Source organism: Bufo bufo, chromosome 4 (assembly GCF_905171765.1).
Source record: "Bufo bufo chromosome 4, aBufBuf1.1, whole genome shotgun sequence".
Taxonomy (NCBI): Eukaryota; Metazoa; Chordata; class Amphibia; order Anura; family Bufonidae; genus Bufo; species Bufo bufo.
This window is the reverse complement of record NC_053392.1, coordinates 201,996,624-202,021,381: the sequence shown is the minus strand read 5'-3', so window position 1 is coordinate 202,021,381 and position 24,758 is coordinate 201,996,624. Positions and strand designations below refer to the sequence as shown.

Sequence of the window (24,758 nt, the reverse complement as noted above, 5' to 3'; positions counted from 1 at the left end):
AGAGTAAGATCGACAGAAGGACTCAGTTAGCTGGAGATACAGCTGAAGTGACCGAACCACACCCAGACGATGGAAAGACCGCTCTCTGGGATGAGAGGGGTTGGGATAGAAAGAAGGTAGAACAATCTCCTCATTAATGTGGAAGGGAAAAAAACACCTTGGGAAGAAAGGGCACAGGACAACCTTGTCCTGGTGAAAAACTAAAAAGGGGGACCAACACGAGAGCGCCGCTAGCTCAGAGACTGTGCAATGCAACTAAAAACGCAACTTTAAAGGAGACATAAGAAAGGGAGACCTCCTTCAAGGGCTCGAAGGGAGAGGACTGAAGGGCATCTAGGACCAAAATTCAAATCCCAGGGTTCCACTGGAGAACGGAAGGGATGGACCTGATGCGCCACCCCCTGAAGGAAAGTCTTAACCTGGGACCGAGAAGCCAAAGGACCTTTGGAAAAGGACAGACAAGGCAGAGACCTGACCTTTGAGGGAGGCCAGGCTGAGACCCTTCTCAAGGCCGGCCTGAACGAAAGAATCCTAGGGATGGAAAAAAGGAGAGGGTGAACCTCGCCAGATTCACACCAGGCAAAGTAAGCCTTCCAGGTAGGATGGTAAATCCTGGCTGACTGGGGTTTACGTGCATGAAGCATAGTCTGGATGACTGACTGAGAGACCGCAGAACCTTAGGACCGCGGCTTCAACAGCCATGCCGTTAAATGAAGCAGAGGTAAACTAGGGTGGAACAGCGGACCTTGCAAAAGGAGGTCAGGACGCAGAGGTAATTGCCACGGGGCGTCGGCGAGCAGGAAGACGAGATCTGCATACCGCGCCCTGTGGGGCCAGTCCGGAACCACCAATAACGCCGGTTCCCGATCCATTTTGAGATGTTTGAGTACCCGAGGAAGAAGTGGAAGAGAAGGGAAGAGATATAGGAGACTGAATTGGGATCACGGGAGAACCAAGGCGTCAACCGCCAGAGACTGAGGATCCCGAGACCTGGCGACGTAAAGCGGAAGTTTGTGGTTCAGATGGGAGGCGAAAAGATCTACGTCTGGGATTCCCCAGCGCTGACAGAGTTGTTGAAACACCTCTGGATGGAGAGACCACTCACCCGGATCGAGACGCTGGCGACTGAGGAAGTCAGCCGCCCAATTGTCGACTCCGGGGATGTAGACCGCGGAGAGAGCGGAAACATGTCCCTCCGCCCACCGCAGAATGCGAGGGACTTCCTTCAGGACCGCCACGCTTCTCATGCCCCCCTGGTGGTTTAAGTAAGCCACCGCAGTGCAGTTGTCAGTCTGAATCCGGACAGAATGACCGCAAAGGAGGTGAGTCCAACAGGACAGAGCTAGGTAAATGGCCCTGAGGTCCAGGATATTGATCTGTAGGGAGCTCTCCTGCATCGACCACTGACCCTGGGCCGAGAGAGACCCAAAGGTTGGCATCTGTGGAGATCACCTGCCAATGGAGGGGAAGAAAGGATCTGCTGAGGGAGACGGTTAGCGGGTTAGCCACCAGCGCAAGTCCCGACGGACCTGAGAGGACAGACGGATCGGGTGATCGAGGCCTGACGGAGACTTGTTCCACCTGGCAAGAATTGAGACCTGAAGGGCTTGGGTGTGGAATTGAGAATAAGGAATTGCCTCGAAGGCGGCAACCATCCGGCCCAGAACACGCATGCACACCCTGATGGGCAGAGGAGACGGCTCGCGAAGGGAAGACACCCCTGACTGGAGAGCCACTACCTTGTCCTGAGGGAGGAACACTCAGCCAAGGCGAGTGTCGAGGACCATGCCTAGGAATTCCATCCTCTGACTGGGAACCAGGGAGGACTTGGTGTGATTGACCACCCAGCTGAACTGGGACAACACGGACCAGGTGATGTGGAGACTGGACAGGTTGTCCTCCCTGGACGGAGCCTTCACCAGAAGATCGTCCAAGTAGGGTATTACCCCCTAGCACGGAGCAGTGCGACCATAGGAGCCAACACCTTGGTAAAGACCCTCAGGGCAGATGCCAGGCCAAAGGGCAATGCCACGAACTGAAAATGCAGAGAACCAACCGCAAAGCGAAGGTACCTCTGATGAGACTGATAGGCGTCTCAGATGTCGATGGACGACAGAAACTCGCCCACCTCGAGGGAAGCAATCACAGACCTGAGGGACTCCATACGAAAGTGGTGGACTCGGACGAAATAATTGAGCGCCTTCAGATCCAAAATGTTAAGAGTTAGCAGCCGCCCTACCAGAGCGGCGTGCCGATTCCAGGGAAGCATCACAAAAGGTACCTGGAGGCCTGGAGAAGAGGGGCAAGGAGATGGAGCTCCCCCTGAGCAGAATCCGTGGGTAAGGACCAAACAAGATGTTTGGCCAGACCATACAGGCCTTAGCCACCCAAGATGCGGCAAAGGCAGGGCAGATAGCGGAACCTGCTGCAACGAATACAGAATTAGACAAGGAGTCTATCTTCTTGTCTAATGGATCAGACAAGGAAGCAGTGTCAGCCAAAGGAAGGGTAGTGGCCTTAGCAAGTCGGGACACTTGTGGATCTACCCGAGGAGGGACAGACCACCTAGTAATGGACTCCTCGGAAAAGGGAAAGAGGATGTCCGAACCCTTGGCGGGCTAAAGACGCCTATCCAGGTGAAGCCACTCCTTGGCCAGGGGTGCGTCCAGATCCGCATGGTTAGTGAAAACCAAAGCAGGATGCCTGGAATGGCAGAATGATATGGATTCCTGAGCCGAGGAGGGGTCTTCCTGCACATGGAGAGCGTCCCTAACTGCCCTGTTGAGATCCTGCATGGCCGCAGACAGGGCAGAGCTCTGTTCTGATCCAGAATCAGAGTTAGAGGAGTCCCCTAAGGCAGCGGATGGTGCGGCATGGGAGGATTCGACGCCAGCCTCAGACCTGTCCTGGGAATGCCAAGGAGGAGCGGGACATGGTTGTGACAACCAGAGGTCTCTTGCGGGACCTGGTGTCCGAACGTAAGCGTGCCCCGTCCACGGAGGAGTCCCTGGGAGGGGCAGAGGCAGCTGCAATTTTGGCAGGCAAGCGGTCCAGCGACTCAACCATGGATTGGGAGAGTCAGGCCAGGTTCCCTATGGCTTGGGACAGGGAAGAAGCCCATTCAGGAGGAACCGACACATAAGGTATGGTCAGGGTGTCCTGAGAGGGTCTGGCGGCAAGGCACTGCGCACAAACTGGCTCAGGCTGACCGCAAGGCAACTTTACATTACGTGACGACCCCGCAGGGAGGCTGGAAGTCTTCTCTGGAAGAGGACATGAGGGCTGAGTGAGAGCCTGAAAAAAAAATGAAAAATCAGCCAGCCAGAGGCTGTCCTACCGAACCCCAGGTGCTGTGTCCTCGAAGAAGTGCTGCAGCAGTCGCAGGAGAGTGCCAGGAAGGTTTCAGGAGATTGGAGAGCGTCCATCAGGAGTGCTGGCAAGATGGAGGTTCCACAGGAAGAACTAGCCAAAAGGCAAACTTCACCCTAAACTGGGATAGGAGGGGAAGGAGACCCCTCCCAGGAGCCAAGAGAAGCGGGGAGGGGCCAAGAAAAAAGACCGGAAGCGAGGGGAGAGGACTAGAAGGATCCGGCCTAGGATAGGTAAAAGCTGGGGCCTCGATTAATGGAGCGGCAGGGGAAGGAGCGCCGTCGGTGGAACGGAACCACGGGAGACCGGGGGTCCTCCAGAAGGAAAAGAACAGGAGAGGGGGACTCCTGAAGAAAACCAGGGGAAACGGAGCACCAGGTGCCTGAGGACAGGGCAGTGAAGTTGCAGCCCAGTCCCAGGCAGGAGCCGGGGACTAAAGTAAAAGGCAGGCCAGGGAGAAGCATAGGTGGTTGGAGGCCCAGCTAACCAAGAGGGCTGGTGTGGGGGACTCCGTAGAGGTGGGCCCCCACAAAGTGAAAAATTGACACCCCCCCCCCCCCTCTCAGGTTAAGTTAAGTGCTGGGTCAGGATCCAGGAACTTCTGGATTGCACGCAAACACTTTAACCTGGGGAGCAACAGGCCGGCTAAAAGCAGGGGGAAAACAAGGGGAAAGGGAAACCTCTCGGGCCCCCAGATATGAGGTGCTCCTACCCCCTGGGAAAGAGGGAAACTAATCCTAGACCCATGGGACAGGGACACAGGGTGAATACTCACCGTCCGACGTCTTCAGCCACCGCAAGGGTCACCCCTTCGGCAAACTCGCACATATGTTGGATTACTGGCAGCCACTGCGGATGCAGTAATAGTGGACTTAGTGACCGGCGAGGTAATAAGAGTACGCGCCCGCAGAGGGTGCAACTAAAGTGGATATCCAAGATTAAGCCCCATCCTGCAGCAGCAGGTCAAGACCTGCAGGAGAAGGAAAAATAAAAAAGCAGCAAGACCTGCAAAAAAACAGAGCAGGTCATGTCTGCCTCCTACGGACACTAGACTAAAACTGGTTGGTTTAGTGTCTGAGCAGAGGGTATAGCCCATCTGCGTGGAGCCAACACCTTTCTTTTCTAGTGTCAGCCTCCTAGTGGCAGCTGGGCATATACCCATGGTGCCATGTCCCCCAATGCCATTCACAAGAAAGTAATGGAGAATATTCTTCTAAATCACTTCTTTGAGAAACTTTCATATGGGATAATAAAAATAAATATGAATGTGCTCTGCAATTGGGGTCCATTCACACTTTCAAATGCGAATCCGCAATTCCATTCCTGAAAAAAATAGACCATGTCCTATTCTTGTCTGCAATTGCGGACCAGAAAAGGCATTTTCTATTATAGTGTCTGTGATGTGCGATCCGCAAATTACGGATCACACATTGCAGGTGTCCGCGTTTTGGGATCCGCAAAACACTTACGGACGTGTGAATGGACCCTTAGATGGAAATCTTTCTGCAGTAACCTACCATTTAAAAGAAGAGCAACACTAGGTAGTCTTTGAACTGGACGGATCATCAATTCAGCTAATGTCTGTCTCCCGCATTCTGGCTTTGCTTGATTAATCTGAAATAGAAAATTACAGTACAGACTAACATGTTTCTCCAAAGCAAATGAATAATCAGATTCCAAAAGATAAAGCTAGGACCCCATCCATCAGAAGTCGCCATTGCTCAGGGAAAGCCTGGTCTTGCAGAATAATCATGAATAATTCTGGCCGATCAGAGGGAGAACTATGCAGCCAACAGCTGCTAACTCCTCATGATCATCCTCCCACAATCAGCGCAGGGAGCAAACAGGACCCTGGAGGGATGAGTAGCCACTGGGGGCCTGGTACACTAACCATTTCACTGCCCACCAGGAATCTTAAAGGGAACCTGTCACCGGGATTTTGGGTATACAGCCGAGGACATGGGTTGCTAGATGGCCGCTAGCACATCCGCAATACCCAGTCCCCATAGCTCTGTGTGCTTTTATGGTGTATAAAAACAGATTTGATACATATGCAAATTAACCTGAGATAAGTCAGAGCTTGAAAATATGACTCTTCTCCGGTCACACAAGTAAGATATGACTTATGTTAAATTGCATAAAAGGCAGGAAGTATAAAAATGCATAATACTTATAGAATTAGTCTGCAAATGAAATTAAAAGTGTAATTTATATGTTTAGGGTAACACAATGAACATTTAGAAAAGCTCAGCGAGGGTAGCATAGTAGAGGTGACAGGTTCCCTTTAAGAAAACGAGTCACCAAAAATTGTATCTGCTTGTTAAAGGGGATGTTTCACTTCAACAAATGGCATTTATCATGTAGAGAAAGTTAATACAAGGCACTTGCTAATGTATTGTTATCGTCCATATTGCTTCCTTTTCTGGCTCGATTCATTTTTCCATCACATACACTGCTCGTTTCTATGGTTACGACCACCTTGCAAATCCAGCATCGGTGGCTGTGCTTGCACACTATAGGAATTGTCCGCATTACGGACAAGGATACTACTGTTCCTAAAGGGCCACCTGTTCAGTTCCGCAAAATAAGGAATGCATACGGACGTCATTCATATTTTTTGCCTAGTGAAAAAGCTGCAGGATTTTATGGTTTTTGTTTAAATATAGATATTGACGTAGGAAATTAAAAATATCAAAAATTCTTTAAAATATATTAAACATGATTTTACCAGGTAGTTTTCTAATGACACATTTTCGTTAAATGTAACTACCCTAGACCAACAAGGATTCTTAAAAATTACCCTTTCGTTGCACTAGACCACAAGGGATTCTGACAGTTGCCCCTTTAGGCCTCTTACACACGAACGTTGTGTGCCCTTGGCTGTACTGCGGCCCGCATACGGCTGGTCCGCAATACACGGGCATCACAGAGTGCACGGAACGGATGCACAACGTTCGTGTGCAAGAGGCCTTATTGCCTTAGACTAGCAGGGATACAGACAATAGCCCATTTGCTGCACAAGTCCACTAGAGATAATGGAATTTAACCCCCCCCCCTTCCCCCCAACTGTCCTAGACAACCAGGCCCTTACACTACAATATACCAACAGTAATATTGGAATAGTTTTATACAGACCTGTATCGCCCTGCTTGGAGGGAGTAGTATCCAGGTCCCAAAATGCCCTGTTTACTAGTTAGAAAGGCTTTGAGGGAACAATGGTCCCATAAACATTTATCTAACCTCTAAGCTCCACCAAAGACCGCACCATGCCACTTCTTCTACCGACTGCTTTTTTGGCTTTCTTCAAAAGGCCACATGGTTGGGGAATACTTTTATATTTCCATTATATGTATATATAAACTGTAAAATCTGTACAAGATCTGGTCCTACAGAAGGCATGTGGAGGGATTCCCCAGTGAGACCTTGTCTATGGGCAGGTGCCTTGTGTAACATGGAAGGACATTTTTTTAAATGGCTTGCCATGCATTACTATATTCAACTTGCTTATTGTCTGTAACTCTAAAAAGCCTTCTGAGATCATTGGGCTTCTGTCATCATACTATAATTTCAGATTTTTGTACACCTTTTCACATACTGTAATATATTCATCTTATTTTTTACTTTGCAGCATACCTTTAGAAATGCATGGAACCTTGGTTTCTGCTTCTCACAATTTATAATAGTTTCTTTACTCATTTCAAAGAAATTTACAAATGGCGGATATATTTTCACCAAATCTTTTGACTGAAAATAGAGATGTTTGAGTTAATTTTAAATGTTTCATATAACAGAACATAAATACTATTAAAAGGGGTATGCCCGTTGTTTGAAGTGGTCCACTATCCACATGATAGGGGATAACTATTAGATCGGTGGGGGGTCCTACCGCTGGGACCCCCACTGAAATGAGCAGAGCAGCTGGTCACACATGCGCGTGGCCACACCATTCATTTCTATGGCAGTTCCAGAGATAGGCGAGTACAGCGCTCGGCTATCTCCGGAACTCCAAAAGAAATTAATGGCGAGTTCGCATGCAAGCCCTACTGGCCACTGAAGGGGGTACAGGGACCCAGTGGTAGGACCCCCACAGATCTAATCGTTATCCCCTATCCTATGGATAGAGGATAACTTCCAACAACTGGAACACCCCTTTAATACTTTGTTATGACAGTTATGACCTATTAATTCCATTGGTGAATGATCCCACTGATCACTACAACAGTGGCCCTTATCCTCAGAAAGGAGTGGCAGTCACATACGTTGAAAGGCTATTGGACTGATGGACAGTTCTGAGTCCCATATACTTTGAATGAATTTGCAAGGTGCATTCTCAAATGTTGCTCCATTTAAACTCTTCCAGTGAAGAACAGAAGGGCTCAATACCCCATTTTACTAAATTAGTAGGGCTCCCAGCAATTAGACACTTTTCAGCAATTCTGTGTTTAACTGATGTAGTTTGCAGAAAAAAAATAAAAAATCCTTAAAAGGGGTTGTCCGGATTCAGAGCTAAACCCAGGCAGCCCCCCTGAGGCTAGGGTCAGAGCATCTTAGTGTAAGGGCTCTTTTGTTCACAACAACACACTGCCGGGCGGAGGCTAAAGCCTGCCCATCAGTGCCAGTGATGTCACCAGGCTTCCTGGCAGCCCTATGGAGAGCCCCGGTACATCACAGGAACTCCTAAAAATGTCTTTGCCCTGCGCGATTTAGTGCAGGGCAAAGGAGAGCATCGGAGCACGAACTGAAAATGGATAGATGTATTACCCACCATTATTACTCGCATAGGTCACAGCCTGACCATGGGTTTGAAAGGGTTTTTCAGGGCTATATTGATGACTTAACCATAGGATAGGTCATCAATATCAGGTCAGTGGGGGTCTGAAAACCTACACCCCACCATTCACCTGTTTGCAGCAGACACATGTTTTGGACAAACAATGTAGGTAGCCAGCCGTATGATGTCTAGTGGATGTTCTTGGCTAGTGCTGCTTAGCTCTCGTTTGCTTGATTATAAGCATCTGCTTCAGTACCCTGCAAGACCAGGCGGCCCAAAAGCAGCATCCGCCGATGCATGAGTGTGCACCTTGTAAAACTTGATAAAGGTGTGCAAGGAAGACCAAGTGGCCGCCTTGCACAATTGTTCAGCCGAAGCCCGATGTCTCTGTGCCCAAGAGGCACCGACCGCTCTGGTGGAATGAGCGGTGACACCGAAAGGAGGAACCCTGTCCTTGGCGTGGTAAGCCTCAGCAATAGCCAATTTGATGAACCGGGGCGATAGCCACCTTGGAGGCCACCAACACCTTTGCCCGGACCCTCCGGAACTACAAAAAGAGTCCGTGCGCCGAAAGGGGCGGGTGATCTCCAAGTAAATCTTCAAGGCCCTAACAACGTCCAGTCGGTGTAGTTCCAGTTCCCGAGGGTGGAAAGGGGATGGGCACAGAGAGGGGAGGACAATATCCTCATTGAGATGAAAGGCGGAGACCCCCTTCTGAAGGAAGGAAGGGACGGGACGGAGAACAGCCTGATTTTGGTGAAAGACCAGAAAAGGCTCGGAACAAGAAAGGTCCGCCAATTCGGACACCCGTCAGAGACGGGATGGCCACAAGGAACACGACCTTACAGGATAACAGCCGTAGAGAGATTTTTCATAACGGCTCGAAGGGGGAACCTTGTAGTGCCAAGAGCACAGGGCGGAATGGGGGAACGGTATGGAGGAACCGAGTGAGCCACTCCTTGGATGAAAGTCTCAACAGGTCTGAGAGGAGCCAAGGGACGCTGGAAGAGGCTGGACGGAGCAGATACCTGACCCTTCAAGGAACTGAGACCCAACCCCAGGTCCAGTCCGGACTGGAGGGAGAAAGGACAGAACCATGGGGATAGAGAAACGGAGAGGGGGAACACCCCGAGTTTTACAGAATCCCAAATAAGACCGCCAAGTTCGATAATAGATCTTGGACGAGGTAGGCTTCCGTGCGTGGATCATGGTGTGAACCACGTCCGCGGAAAACCCCCGTTGCGTCAAGACTGCGGTCTCAACGGCCACACCGTCAAAAGTAGCTACCTGAAATGCTGATGGAAGAACGGCCCTTGGGAAAGGAGATCTTCTCTGAGAGGTAACGGCCACGGCGCGTCTCCCAGAAGCAGCATCAGATCGGCGTACCAAGACCGGCGAGGCCAATCCGGAGCGACCAGGATCGTGGGAATGCCCTCTGCAGCGATCTTCCGGAGAACCCGAGGCAGTAGGGGAATGGGAGGAAACACATACAGGAGAGAATATTCTTGCCAAGGAAGAACGAGGGCGTCGGCGCTGTATGCCCTGGGGTCCCTCGCCCTGGCCAGGAAGGTGGGAAGCTTGTGATTGAACCTGGAGGCCATGAGGTCCACGTCCGGACGGCCCTAACGAAGGCAAAAACACTTGAACACGTCCAGGTGTAGCGACCACTCGCCCGGGTCGATGGTGGTCCGGCTGAAGAAGTCCGTCGACCAGTACACCCCAGGAATAAAAATCGCTGACAGGGCCGGAACATGAGCTTCCGCCCAGAGGAGAATGCGGGTAGCCTCTCACATTGCCGTGGCGCTGCGAGTGCCCCCTGGTGGTTTATGTATGCCACGGCCGTGGCATTATCCGATTGGCCGTGGACAGGACAGCCTTTTAGCAGGGAAGTCCAGTGTCGGAGTGACAAGAAGATCGCCCTCAATTCCAGGGCGTTGATCTGAAGCTTGGACTCCAATGGAGACCAAGTGCCCTGGACGGACCGGGGGGGAAACCCCAACCCCCCCTCCCAAACTCTGCAGACTGGAGTCGGTGGTAACCACCTGCCATGTCATTGGAAAGAAGGATTTGCCCTGGAGAGGGGTCTGCAGCCACCAGCGGAGGGAGGCCCGAATTTGGGGAGTTAGAAGGAAGAGCTGGTCCAGACTCTCCAGAGACTTGTCCCAGGCAGAGAGGATCACCCTCTGAAAGGTGCGTGAATGAAACAGTGCGAACAGAATCGCCTCGAAGCAGGCAACCATTTGTCCCAGCACCCGCATGCTGGATCGGAAGGAGGGGCGGCGGTGGAGAAGAAGATTGCGAACCGACCGGTGGAGGGCCAGGCGCTTGTCCGTTGGAAGACGGACCTCCGCCGCATCCAGCAGCATCCCTAGGAAGATCAATCGTCTGGAGGGGATCAGGGAAGATTTGGGAAGGTTGAGATGCCAACCAAACTGCCTCAGGGTCTCCAGAGTGAGGTCCACGCTGTCGGACGTCTGAGAAAAGGAGGGCGCCTTGATAAGGACGTTGTCCAAGTAAGGCAGCAGAAAAAGACCCCTGGAGCGGAGCAAGGCCAGGACAGGACAGGACAGGAGCCAAGACCTTGGTGAACACCTGAGGAGCCGTCGCCAGGCCGAAGGGAAGGGCGACAAACTTATAGTGATCGTTCCCCACTGCAAAACTAAGGAAACGATGGTGACACCGAGCGACTGGAATGTGGAGGTAGGCATCCTGAATGTCAATTGAGGACATAAAGTCACCCTTCTCCAGGGAAACCACCGCGGATCGGAGTGACTCCATCCTGAACCTCCGAAGGCGGAGAAAACTGTTCAGCCGTACCGAGCCTTCTCTTTTGGGGACCACGAAAAGGTTCGAGTAGAAACCCTTGAAATCTGTCCACAGGAGGTACGAGAACGATGACTCCCTTGTCTAGTAAGGTGCGAACGGCTGCGGAAAAGGCGGCCGCACACTCTGGGTCCTGCGGAGAACGGGACCGAAAGAAACGATCCGGAGGGAGAGAAGCGAACTCTATTTTGTATCCAGAGGATACAATTTCGAGTGCCCAGGCATTGGACATATGAGCCCACCAGACGTCCCTGAAGAGAAGGCGGCCCCCCCACCCGGGTAGGTGGGGGCGCACCTTCAGGCGGAGGGTTGCTTGGTTAAGGATGAAAAAAAAAAAAAAAACATGAAAAAAAAAAAAACAGTCACAAGCCTGTGCAATGTACAAAAAAATGCTGCATTTTTCAGAAGATCAATATCGATGCCCTATCTTAAGGATAGGTCCTCAAATTGTAATCGGTGGTGCTCCTATACCTGGCATCCCTACCAACCAGCCTTTTGAAGAGGCAGTGGCGTTCAGCTGCAACTTCCTCACAGCCTACTAAGCATAGCCCTGTACATTGTATAGTGGTTGTGTTTGGTATTGCAGACCAAGCCCATTCACTTGGACGGGACTGCTGCAAATAGGACATGTGGGCAATGAACATGATGTCAAGAGTCCGCAGTGCTTACTGGAGTGCCACAGACTCTTCGAATAGCGTATTGACGGGGGTGCTGGGATTCAGTCCCCCACTAAAGATAGATCATTAATACTGAACTCCCGGAAAACTCCTTTTAGAAGTTGCATCCATCCATCTTTAGCCTTCATGACCATATTTTTTCAGGTGACCTGCCCCTCTGCATTCAGGCACACACAACTTTTATTTTGTATTAAATTCTTACCCTTCTAAAACCTCAACAGCTTTAAGTTAAACCAATCAAGAAAAAATACTTACATAACAAAGAATTACTTCTCCAATACTTTTTGTTTCTGCCCAGTCCATCATCATTTTTTCTAGGTCATCCTAAAAAGGTAGAAATAAAAAATGTCAAGTATAGGATACGGTCAAATTGAAGGCAGGCTGCAGAAACGTGACAGCAATATACTTTTTGTTAATATAATGTGGCTGCAATTCCACCAACACCATGCTGTACCTTTATATTTGTGTGAACATCCAAAATATCTTGAATACTTCCAAAAATGGTCTTGATTTCTTCTGGAGCAAGAATCGGTCCTCCTAGCTGTCCCTCTTTTTCTAGGGGAACTTGAAAAAGCTATTTAGAAGATTAAAGAAAAAAAATAAAAGAAAAAAAGACTGAAATAAATATACTGCACTAAACATGCACTACTTGGCTGTAGAACACAATGTACATTACCCGTAACATGAAGTAGGTAGAATGAAGTTACCTGTACTACGGTAGTAAGAATGTCAACATAGTTGCTCTCTGTTTGATACAGCTCCATTGCAACCTGCCATCTCGCTGACTGCTTATGGGGTACAGGTGTGGAAATCTTGGATGGTTTAGAAGAAAATTTGGGGGTGTCTGGTAAAATGAAAATATAATAGGTGTTCTGTGTTAAAATATAAATGACATGCATTACAGTTCTAGGATTTACATGTACCCCAGTATCAATATGGCATGATTGCTTAGGAGACATCTAAATGTTTAAATGCTTGAATGGTCAGTACAGAAATCTTTGCCATGGTCTTTTTAAACCAAGACCTGAAGCTATGACAAGAAAATATCCTACATCTAGAGGAAAGAAGGTTTCTACACCAACATAGAAGGGGATTCTGTACTGTAAGAGCAGTGAGGTGATGGAACTTTGCCAGAGGCGTTTGTGATGGTTAAAGTATTCGCGTGAACTGTAAGGCCCCTTTCACACGAGCACGGGTGCAATGCGTGACGTGAACGCATAGCACCCGCACTGAATCCTGACCCATTCACTTCAATGGCGCTGTATACATGAGCGTTGTTTTTCACACATCACTTGTGTGTTGAGTGAACATCGCAGCATCTTCTATATAATGCGTTTTTCACGCAGCCCTGGCCTCATAGAAGTGAATGGGGCTGCGTGAAAAACGCATTGCATCCGCAAGCAAGTGCGGGTGCAATGCGTTATTCACTGATGGCTGCTAAGAGATGTGGTTTGTTAACCTTCAGTTTTTTATTACGCGCCTGAAAAACGCATCAAAACGCATTGCACCCGCGTGTAAAAAAACTGAATAACTGAACGCAATCGCAGACAAAACTGACTAAACTTGCTTGCAAAATGGTGCGAGTTTCCCTGAACGCATCCGGACCTAATCTGTCACGCTCGTATGAAAGTTTTCATTTAGTGGTTCTTTCCCTTTAATTATTACTTGTACAGGACGCTATACCAGGACTGGTAACTGGTACTAACCCGCATCCTTAAGCGCTGAGGTCACTGTACATGCATAGTGCACACCTTTTAGGAGGGTCCACTGGGCTAGAAGGTATAAAGTTCTATGCAGGTAACAGAGAATTAAGCTCCAATGAAGATATCTGTGAGAACACTACCTATCTCTTTCCACTCCACTATCTTGGGCGCCAGCCGACAAGGAGCTTCCTGGGAATTGATTGCAGGTTAAGTGATTGTTTCTGTATATTACACTGTATGCAATTCTGTATATGTCTATCACTGCTTTGTAAGATTGTAATTCAGCTGTTTAAGCCTATTTATTCCCGTACATAAGAATCCACCATAAAACATCAAGTTATTAAATGTTACCCCCTATCTAAACTGGGCTCTATTCATTTCTATGGGAGTTCTGGAGGAGACCGTCAAGTACAGCACCCTACTATTTCCTGACCTCCCATAGAGAAGAATGGAGCAGCACACTCAAATGGGTGCTGTTCATTTCAGGGCTCTCCAAGGGGTACAGGTTACCTGTTCTTGTGATCGGTTGGGGTACCAGCAGTAGGACCCCCACCGATCTGTTATCCCACAATATGAGGCCACTGACAAGTGTGTCTCAGGGGTATTTCTTTCTTGCAGTGAGTGAACATTGTAGGATTATAGGCAGAAAATCAATGGACTCAGAATGCAACTTTCACATTATACAGTCAGGTCCATTAATATTGGGACATCGACACAATTCTAACATTTTTGGCTCTATACACCACCAAATGTAAATGAAACAAATATGTGCTTTAACTGCAGACTGTCAGCTTTAATCTGAGGGTATTTACATTCAAATCAGGTGAACGGTGTAGGAATTACAACAGTTTGCATATGTGCCTCCCACTTGTTAAGGGACCAAAAGTAATGGGACAATAGGCTTCTCAGCTGTTCCATGGCCAGGTGTGTTTTATTCCCTCATTATCCCAATTACAATGAGCAGATAAAAGGTCCAGAGTTCATTTCAAGTGTGCTATTTGCATTTGGAATCTGTTGCTGTAAACTCTCAAGATGAGATCCAAAGAGCTGTCACTATCAGTGAAGCAAGCCATCATTAGGCTGAAAAATCTAAACAAACCCATCAGAGAGATAGCAAAAACATTAGGCGTGGCCAAAACACCATTCTTAAAAAGAAGGAACGCACCGGTGAGCTCCGCAACTCCAAAAGACCCGGAAGACCACGGAAAACAACTGTGGTGGATGACCGAAGAATTATTTCCCTGGTAAAGAAAACACCCTTCACAACAGTTGGCCAGATCAAGAACACTCTCCAGGGAGGTAGGTGTATGTGTGTCAAAGTCAACAATCAAGAGAAGACTTCACCAGAGTGAATACAGAGGGTTCACCACAAGATGTAAACCATTGGTGAGCCTCAAAAACAGGAAGGCCAGATTAGAGTTTGCCAAACGACATCTAAAAAAAGCCTTCACAGTTCTGGAACAACATCCTATGGACAGATGAGACCAAGATCAACTTGTACCAAAGTGATGAGAAGAGTATGGAGAAGGAAAGGAACTGCTCATGATCCTAAGCATACCACCTCATCAGTGAAGCATGGTGTGGTAGTGTCATGGCGTGGGCATGTATGGCTGCCAATGGAACTGGTTCTCTTGTATTTATTGATGATGTGACTGCTGACAAAAGCAGCAGGATGAATTATGAAGTGTTTCGGGCAATATTATCTGCTCATATTCAGCCAAATGTTTCAGAACTCATTGGACGGCACTTCACAGTGCAGATGGACAATGACCCAAAGCATACTGCAAAAGCAACCAAAGAGTTTCTTAAGGGAAAGAAGTGTAATGTTATGCAATGGCCAAGTCAATCACATGACCTGAATTCGATTGAGCATGCATTTCACTTGCTGCAGACAAAACTGAAGGGAAAATGCCCCAAGAACAAGCAGGAACTGAAGACAGTTGCAGTAGAGGCCTGGCAGAGCATTACCAGGGATGAAACCCAGCGTCTGGTGATGTCTATGCGTTCCAGACTTCAGGCTGTAATTGACTGCATAGGATTTGCAACCAAGTATTAAAAAATGAAAGTTTGATTTATGATTATTATTCTGTCCCATTACTTTTGGTCCCTTAACAAGTGGGAGGCACATATGCAAACTGTTGTAATTCCTGCACCGTTCATCTGATTTGGATGTAAATACCCTCAAATTAAAGCGGACAGTCTGCAGTTAAAGCACATCTTGTTCGTTTCATTTCAAATCCATTGTGGTGGTGTATAGAGCCAAAAAATTTAGAATTGTGTCGATGTCCCAATATTTATGGACCTGGCTGTCTGGAATATTCAATGGGAGGAATTCATCAAGCCCTACACTCCATAAGGCTACTTTCACACTTGCGGCAGAGTGATCCGGCAAGCAGTTCCGTCGCCAACTGATGGCATTTGTAAGACTGATCAGGATCCTGGCTCTGGCTTCAAAAAGTCAGAAAATACTCTGTACTTTTACACATCTCACTCCAGTTTTGAGAAGTGTGCATGGATTTGTAAGTTAATTACCGTAGGTTCACTCCAGATTTATCATTAAAAAAGTCAAACTCACTCCTGTAAAGCAGTGGCATAAAAAACTGGAGTAGCATTTCTAGACAAAAGTCTTAGGATTTAAGGATGTGCCAAATTTACCCTCATGATAAATCTTCCCCAAAATTGTTGCTTATTCCTTTGCAGCCCAGGCCTTTAAAAAAAAAAAAAAGTAACACATTTACCTCCTAAAAGAGATTTTCCAGACTCTGGAGTGTTTGAGATGTCAAGCAATGATCCCATAGACAAGGAATGTTCTGCTGAAGGACGTTTTCGAGGTGGAAATGGTGAAATGTCCGTTTCTCTGGTTATCTGTGCCAATGTATCTTTCAATCTGCGTTTCTTGCGGTTACTACTTGGTGTATTCAATGAAAGCATCGATACAGACTTTTTGAGAGCTGGGCTTTCATGCTACAAACACAAAAAGATATATTCTGAGGCAGTCCTATATTATTGCAATTATAAATCAGTCAAATTAATCAATGATCCCTTAGACCACTTTCACACAGCAGAAAATTGGTCATCAGTAAAAAATAAAAAAAAATAAATAAAAAAATAAAAAAAATCTGGGAAAAGCCCTTTAAATTGTTAATTAGGCTATATCATCAGGTATTTAAAAAGGTAGGATGATCTGATCACACGTAAAACACAACTTATATAATACATGTGGCAAGATGGTCACAGAGGGAGAGAAAAGGAGAGAGACAGAAAGAGAGAACACTGTAAATTACCTTTTCGAAGAGATACATGGTTTCTCCAGCTCTGGCATCCATCTGTATACTTCCCCAAAACCACTGAGGAGAAAAACACAATTTAATAAAAACAGCAGACTACAGTCTTGCAGCTGTTATTACGAGGCCACAGCGTATCCTACTCACCTCTTGCTTCACAACATATAATTTTTTTGGAGGCTCAAAAGGCAACTCTTTGACAGAATTTTCTTCAACAACTAGATGAGTGCATGTTTCATCCCCAACTGGTAAAAACTGTCCCCCTAAAGTAAAAGGGAAAATATTACACAATTGAATATAAACATTGGGTTTATTTAAACAATCCACTTCTAACTTTAGGTCTGCAAAAAATAAATCCCTGAAAAACGGACTGCTTCCGTGTGCACTGCGTTTTATTCCCAGTCCCATCAATAGAAAGGGCCACTCTCATACACAGAAAAGGACATGGTGTAAATAGCCCTAATGGGTAGACTGAAGAAAAATACGGTTGACTGTATGAAAACCTTGGGAGTGGTTTTTCATACAGCAGCCACATAATGAAGGAGCAGCGGCCAAACACAGCTAGGCCATGCAGGCAAGTAGGGAGTTAAGTGTCCTTACCGTACGTTAACGGTCGTGCATTCTTCCAGCAAACTGCTAGGAGTTACCACTTTTGTCAATAATAGTCATCTGTGTAGCCCTGCTTCTCAGGGGCTAGCACTTTGCGGTGTGTGAAAACAGTCTCACTAGCTTTTAAAATAAATCTAAAGAACACAGGCTCTATCTAAATAAACTGAAAACAAGTGCTGCTTATATCAGTCTATTATAAAGCAAGATCTTGTTTCAAATGGATACTAATCACATACATAAATTCAATTTCTACGTACCTTGCATTACTGTCATTTCTTCCATGCTGACCCGGTCCTCATCTGAAAATCCGAGAAAACTTAATACGCAGTCCTGAAATGGCGAGACCTTGAACTCACTTTTGAACTCCTCTTCTGTTGCACTGAACTCTCTGAAGAAATTCAAGTCACAACCATTAGAAATTTGTAAAGGGACAAAACCATATCCTGATTTTTCAAAATGGTCTACAAACCATCTAAAGCTGACCGACTCTGCCGCTTGGATTCTGTCATTGTTCTGCATGCCAGAAATCACAGGAAAGGCTCAGCCAACCACTGGCCTTAGAGGGGTTTATAGCATTTGGCTGAGCGGGCTTTTCTGGTAACTTCTAGCATGTCCAACAGAGATAGGAATTGGAGAGCGGCAGAAGAGGATCGGCGACAGCAAGGATCCGTTTTAGGTTTTCAAGATCCTCTGAAACCAATGCCAAACCTAGTAATGCTTTATACAACAGCACCTGGAAGTAAAAAGAATTGCTCTCTTCGGAGCGCATAGCTGAACCCTTCCGCTCCCTCATTTCAGCAACTCTTGGGACCCACTGATAAAAACTTCACGTCCCTATGGTATATATGAAGTTTGTGAAAATGATTGCCCTTTTAATGTCAGTGGAGAATAAATAATGCTTGTGCTTTTAAGTCTGCTAGTGATAGTAAGCAATCAAATCCAGTGACAAAACACTGGGCAGTACACACACCTTTATAAATTAAAAAGAAAAAGTTCTAATTAGATAAAATCTGGAATGTGGATTGTTCTAATACTTTAGAAGTAAAAATACCCTCATGATCTGCAGAACATAAACCGGATAAATTAAGGCTTATCCAGGATTTTTACACTGGTGGACCATCTACTGTTCTGAAGCTCCAGTGCCAGGACTACAAAGCTTCCTCCACTCTGTAGAGGACAGAATAATTATTGCAGAGCTGTTCCTACTGAATTCAATGGGCGCAGGGCAGCAGTTATTTCCAGTGCTGGAACTACTGCCAGGAATCCAAACAAATACTCAGGGCTCCAGATGGCGACCAAAATGGTCGCCAATGCGACTTAGAATTGCTAAATGGCGACAAGGCTTTGTAGTCTTGTCGCCATTTGCACCTAGACCCTCCGCTGCTCTGCCTCTTACACACGAGGAACTGACATGGCACACGCTGCTGTCAGCGCGTGCCATGTTCTTCTCAACAGCACAGGGTAGAAGGAGGCAGTTCCTCCCCCCTGTACCGCTGCTGCCACCAATGGGCTGATAGAAGCGAGGAGGAGGGGAGGGACTGTGGCCACTGCACCACCAATGAATATAGTTTATGCCTGAACACTAACGCAGGCTGCGCTGCAGGTGCCGGCCATATCCCATACCCGGCACCCAGCCTCTATGACTGCGCGCTGGGTATGGGATATGGCCGGCACCCGCAGCGCAGCCTGCGTTTGTATTTAGGCATAAACTATATTCATAGTAGAACCGCAACCCCCCCCCCCCCCCCCCCGTATTATAAAGTAGAAGCATTGGTGGCGCAGTGCGCCCCCCCCCCCCCCAGTATTATAACTATTATAATTATTGGTGGCAGTAGCCACAGGGTCCCCTCCCCCCATTCTCAAGTTCAGGTTATCTAAGAATGCTGTTATGGATTCAGCTACCACAGACCATCAGTTATGGTCCGTGGTAGCGGAACCCATAACGGAATTCTTAGATAACCTGAACCTTCTACGCCGAACATGAAACACAAGTTGTCTCATCCCTACTGATGACCTATCCTAAGGATACGATATCAGTATCCTGGAGAACCCCTATAAAAAAAAGGATTGTCAAGTGACCTGTACCATCTATGCGGACGTCTACTGCAAGTCCTAAAATAGCTTTGAGAAACCACATGGGTAAAGATGCAAACAGCCAAAGAGGCTAGTTCACATTCAATTTGCCCAAGTAGGCAAAGTAACAGGTTCCCACATTGTGTAGTCAGATTGCACATTTAAAAGGGGTTGTCACATTTCACAGTGAGATGGGACTAAGCGGTGGTCGGGATGGCCGGAGTTACACAAATGGCTGATGCTCCACTGTTTCTAAGACTCCCATAGCAGCGAATGGGAGCTTCGTAAACAGCAAAGTCTGCTGTGCTACGCTGTTTGCATAGTTCCCATGCATTGCTATGGGAGTCACAGCAAAACTGTTTCCGTAACACAATCTCCTCTGGCCAGCACCTAGTCCGATCTTGGCCATGGAAAGTGCGTGATGAGAAGAGCTCTACAATAATGCAATAAATGCATTCATAAACATTTATTCTGGCACTACATACAGTTCTGACGTTCATGTCAAATGCACTAAAAATGAATAAAAAATAATGAAGATTATTTGCACTACTCCAATACTCACAAATCATTCCTTTTTTCCCATGCTTTTAATATCCAGTCGGCCTTCATGATGGGAGTCCCAAGGCTGACTGCAACCTGTGGGAAAATGTATACATATCCATGATCTGCTCATATACAAATTACATTAAAATCAAACTGATATATACAATATCACAAACCACTGGTAGATGGATGTGCATATACTTGGCCAGTTCGTATTGAAATATAATATAGGTCTTGAAACTCCAAATTACCTCATCACAGTCACTTCAATGTATTAATTCCACTGACAATATATTTATATTGAATTGGATGTCTTTAGTCTCTTTTGTAAAACTTTATTTTTTTTGTAATTTTTAATAAATTGTTAGAGGACTCATTTGATGAAGACATTGATAATTATTTGTAGTTAATATCTGTAGCCATCAATTCATTTATAGTTAATATAACAAATATAACATAATGTTTAAAATCTCTGCTAATTTAATTGAAAATGAAAAACTAAAAAGACCCTTTACTGAGGACTTAGATGAAGCACCTTTAGCAGCCTGCAGTCTTCTTGGGTATAATGCCACATGGTTTGCATTCCTGCATTTGGGAATTTTCTGCCATTCTTCTCTGCAGATCCTCTCAAGAGCCGTCAGGTTGGATGGGGACCTTTGGTGGACAGCCATTTTCAGGTCTCTCTAGAGATATTAGATTGGGCTCAAGTAACCGTTCTTGGCTGGGAAACTCAAGGACATTCACATAGTTGTCCTTATGCCACTCCTATATTGTCTTGGCTGTGTGCTTACGGTCTTTATCTTGTTGGAAGGTGAACCTTTGGCCCAGTCTGAGGTCCTGAGCAATCTGGATCAGGTTTTCATAAAGAGCATCTGTACTTTGCGCCTTTCAGCTTCCAATCAACCCTAACCGGTTTCCCTATCCAGCCACTGAAAAACAACCCCACAGGACGATGCTGCCACCACCACCATGTTTCTCTGTAGGGATGGTATTGGGCAGGCTCCCCCCAGACACTATGCTTAGAACTGAGGCCAAAAAGTTAAATCTTGGGTTCTTGAGACAGTTGTCGCAAAGTCACTCCTGTGTGGTCTTTGTTGTGCGCTTGGAATCATTGCCTTGTTGCAGCCTAGGCTTTAATTAAAGGGGTTGTCAGCTTTTTACTATTGTTCACCTATACTTGCCGCAGAAATGGCAGTGGTGAGCAGTGTTATTACAACTATGGCGTTCCCATTCACCTCTATGGGATTGCTCCATCTGTTCAAGTGAGTAGGACAGAGCCCTCCTATAGAAGACAATCGGAACACCATAATTGTAATTACACTGTTCACCACTGCAATTGCTGCGGCAAGGAGATAAACAGAGCAGAGAAGGCAGCGCTCGTAAGATCGCTGCCTTCTCTTCAAACAGCTGATCGTCGGGAGCGCTGGTAGTCAGACCCCCATGATCTGATAGTGATGAACTATCCTGAATATAGGTTATCAATAGTAAAAAAAACGGACAACCCCCTTAAAGGGGTATTCCCATCTTAGACAATGGGGGCATATCGCTAGGATATACCCCCATTGTCTGATAGGTGGCTGGAGGACCCCAGATTTCCCAGGGTCCGCCCACCACCAAGCGCTAATCCCTGCCTCTCCCATAGAAGTGAATAGGATTGTGCCGCGCATGCGCGGCCCATGCTCCCATTCATTTCTATGGGGCAGATGGCAATAGCAGAGCCAGCGCTCTGCTATTTTTGGCAGCCCCATAGAAATGAATGGAGGGCAGCTGCGCATGCGCCCTCCTTCACTTTCGGGGCTCCGTTCTCGATATAGGTGCGGGTCCCAGCAGTAGGACCCGCACCTATAAGACAATGGGGGCATATCCTAGCGATATGCCCCCATTGTCTGAGATGAGAAAACCCCTTTAAGAATATATCTCTGTACTTTGCTCCATTCAGCTTTTCCTCAAACCTGACCGGTTTCCCCATCCAGTCACTGAAAAACATCACCACAGCATGATGCCACCAAGCTTTACTGTAGAGATGGCATTTGGCAGTGCCTGGTTTCCTCCAGACATGACACTTAGAATTGAGGCCAAAAAGATTAACCTTGGTTTCATCAGGCCAGAGTCCTTTTGGGATGCTTTTCTGCAAACTTTAGGTGGGCTTTCATGCATCTTTTACTGAGGGAAGGGTTTTTTCTGACCAGTGACCACTGTCATAAAGCTCTGATTGGTGGAGTGCTGCAATGATTGTTGACCTTCCATACAGGTGAAATTAAAATATTGTGCAAAGTTGATTTATTTCAGTAATGCAACTTAAAAGGTGAAACTAATATATGAGACTCATTACATGCAAAGCGAGATATTTCAAGCCTTTGTTATAATTTGGATGATTATGGCTTACAGCTTATGAAACCCCAAAGTCACAATCTCAGGTACCCTTTGCTCAGGGGGTATGGATTGATTAGCTGACTAGAGGGTGACACTGAGCCTTTTCACAATATTCAAATTTTAAGTTGCATTAATGCAGATCCTTTTATGTCACATTACTGAAATAAATGAACTTTTGCACGATATTCACATTTTTCGAGTTTCACCTGTATGCATACAGGATCTCTGGAGCTCAGCTAGGGTGACCATTGGGCTCTGTGTCCATTCTCTTACTCAGACTCTTCAACCCCGATTATTTAGTTTGGCGAGGCAGCCAGCTGTAGGTTGTTCCAAACTTATTCCATTTACAAAATAAATGGGAACTTTCAAAGCAGCTGAAACTTCTTTGTACCCTTCTCCAGATCTGTGCCTCCACACAATCCTGTTTCTGAGCTCTACAGACAGTTCTATTCTCCTCATGGCTTGGTTTTTACTTTGATATACATAGCTAGCTGTGAAACCTTATCATATAGACAGAACTGTATTCTTTACAAATTATGTCCAAATCAACTGAATTTACCACAGGTGGACTCCAGTCAAAGTGTAGAAACATCTCAAAGATGATTAAGAGAAATTTCTAGTGTCATAGCGAGTGGTCTAAATACTTATTTCCATGCATAATTTAACTTTTACCTTTTAAATAAATCTGCACAAATTTCAAAAATTCTGTTTTCACTTTGTCATTATGGGGTTATGAGAGCAGATTGGTGGGGAAAACTTGATTTTTTCTTTATCTTAGCACAAGGGTGATGTGAAGCCCAGAGAGTCTCATGCACAAGTCCTATGATTAGAATGGGGCCTGTACACGCCTGTTTGTGTGTCTCTGCCTCGGCAAATATACTGCCCTTGTTACGGCAACATAAAAAAATTGTGAAGGAGAAAATAATTGTGACATTTTACAGTCAGTAAGCATCAAAAAGGAATACAGTAAATGTAATTTCAAATAAAAACAGGGCATCGCCAACCAAAAATGAGAAGAGACTTTTGGTAAAAAAGAAGGATCAGGAGAAATCACCACCCGATCTTCCAGGATTACCAAGTAGGGAGGGTCAACAGAGAGAGCAACGATCTCACTCACCCTCCTTGCCGAGGTAATGGCCAGAAGGAACGCAAGTTTAAAAGGGAGAGCATCTTTGGGGAGATCAATAGGCTCAAAAGGATCTGAAGTAAGAGCTGAGAGTACCACATTTAAATCCCAAAGAGGAACTCTACTTTTACAGACCGGGGACAACTTGAATACTGCTGTCACAAACCTCTTAACCTAAGGATGTTCGGCTAACCTAAACTTAAAGCGCTTAAAGCTGAAACCTGGACCTTTGAAGTGCTAGGCCCAAGCTTTTTCTTTCATCCCTCTCGTAAAAAATCTAATACAAGCGGAATGTCAGGAAAAGCTAACACTTCCACAGGTCTATTGGAGAATCTGTAAATGGCCTTCCAAACTCCAAGATAGATATCAGAAGTGACCTTTTTTTCGACTGGCCAACAGCGTTAACCACATCCTCAGAGAGACCTCTTTTCTTTAAAATCTCCCTTTCAACAACCAGGTAGTCAGGTGCAGATTCCTCACCTCTGGGTGAAAGATAGGAGCTTCTGTCTCAGGGTCCTAAGACTCCAGAAGCACCCAGGGGTTCGCTATCGACATCTTGCAGAGCCAGGAAAACCAAAATTCTTCTCAGCCAAAAGGGGGCTATAACTATCACTGTGGCTCCCTCTTCTCTGATTTGAGAACCCTTGGTATCAAGTTTAGGAGGGGAAAGGCATAAAAGAAGGTCCTGTCGCCAGGATTGGGCCAAAGAGTCCACTGCTCTCAGATGCTCCCCTGGAGATAGAGAAAAGAAGGTCTCTACCTTTCTGTTTGACCTGGTGGCAAAAAGATCTATTTTCGGAATCCCCCATAATGCTGTGTTTAGATGATGACTGCTGATTAAGTCCGCTTTCACATTGTCTGAACCTCTTCTTAGATGTACCACAAAAAGAGATAATAGAAAAGCTTCTGCTAGACTGAAAATTTGATGAGTGAGACCCATGAGGCCCAGAGCCCTTGTACCTCCCTGCAGATTGATATAGGCCACCGCTGTTGTATTGCCCGAGTAAACTCTCACATTTCTGCCTTTGATAACCGGGAGACTCCGTGCTAAGGCTATCCTGATCGCATTCAATTCCATGAAATTGTGTGACTGGGCTAGAGAATTGCTGTCCCAGACCCCCTGCAACAGAAGGGACCCCACATGGGCTCCCCAACCAGATGGGCTTGCATCTGTGGTCAAAGTGAGAACAGCCTTCCTGAGCCGTTAGCTGGCGCAAGCGTATTAATTAACTGTGATGCCGTACCAGGCATGGACATCGCAGTGCGCATGCGCCGGATCTCGGCGAGAGAAGTAGTAAGAAGATGGGCTGGCAAAGGGAAAGACTGGGCTGGGCACTTGCGAGCCTTCATTTGCATATCCTACTAAGATGATTTTTGACAGTTTTATAAGTCCACGATTGCTTATAA

The 24,758-nt window shown here is 46.5% G+C and overlaps 1 protein-coding gene across 3 annotated transcripts in view; it reads right to left on the bottom strand.

Annotated features, from left to right (window-relative positions):
- ECT2 (epithelial cell transforming 2) overlaps positions 1-24,758 on the bottom strand; it is a 119,459-nt gene that overhangs the window by 59,414 nt on the left and 35,287 nt on the right. For all 3 annotated transcript variants that reach the window (XM_040428246.1, XM_040428245.1, XM_040428248.1), the window contains 10 exons: positions 19,872-19,945; positions 17,494-17,624; positions 16,775-16,890; positions 16,628-16,690; positions 16,082-16,307; positions 12,348-12,484; positions 12,095-12,214; positions 11,896-11,964; positions 7,003-7,113; positions 4,887-4,983 (listed from right to left, as the gene is read on the bottom strand). In XM_040428246.1, the coding sequence (XP_040284180.1) occupies positions 4,887-4,983; positions 7,003-7,113; positions 11,896-11,964; positions 12,095-12,214; positions 12,348-12,484; positions 16,082-16,307; positions 16,628-16,690; positions 16,775-16,890; positions 17,494-17,624; positions 19,872-19,945 (1,144 nt within the window). The remainder of the gene's footprint in view (positions 1-4,886; positions 4,984-7,002; positions 7,114-11,895; positions 11,965-12,094; positions 12,215-12,347; positions 12,485-16,081; positions 16,308-16,627; positions 16,691-16,774; positions 16,891-17,493; positions 17,625-19,871; positions 19,946-24,758) is intronic.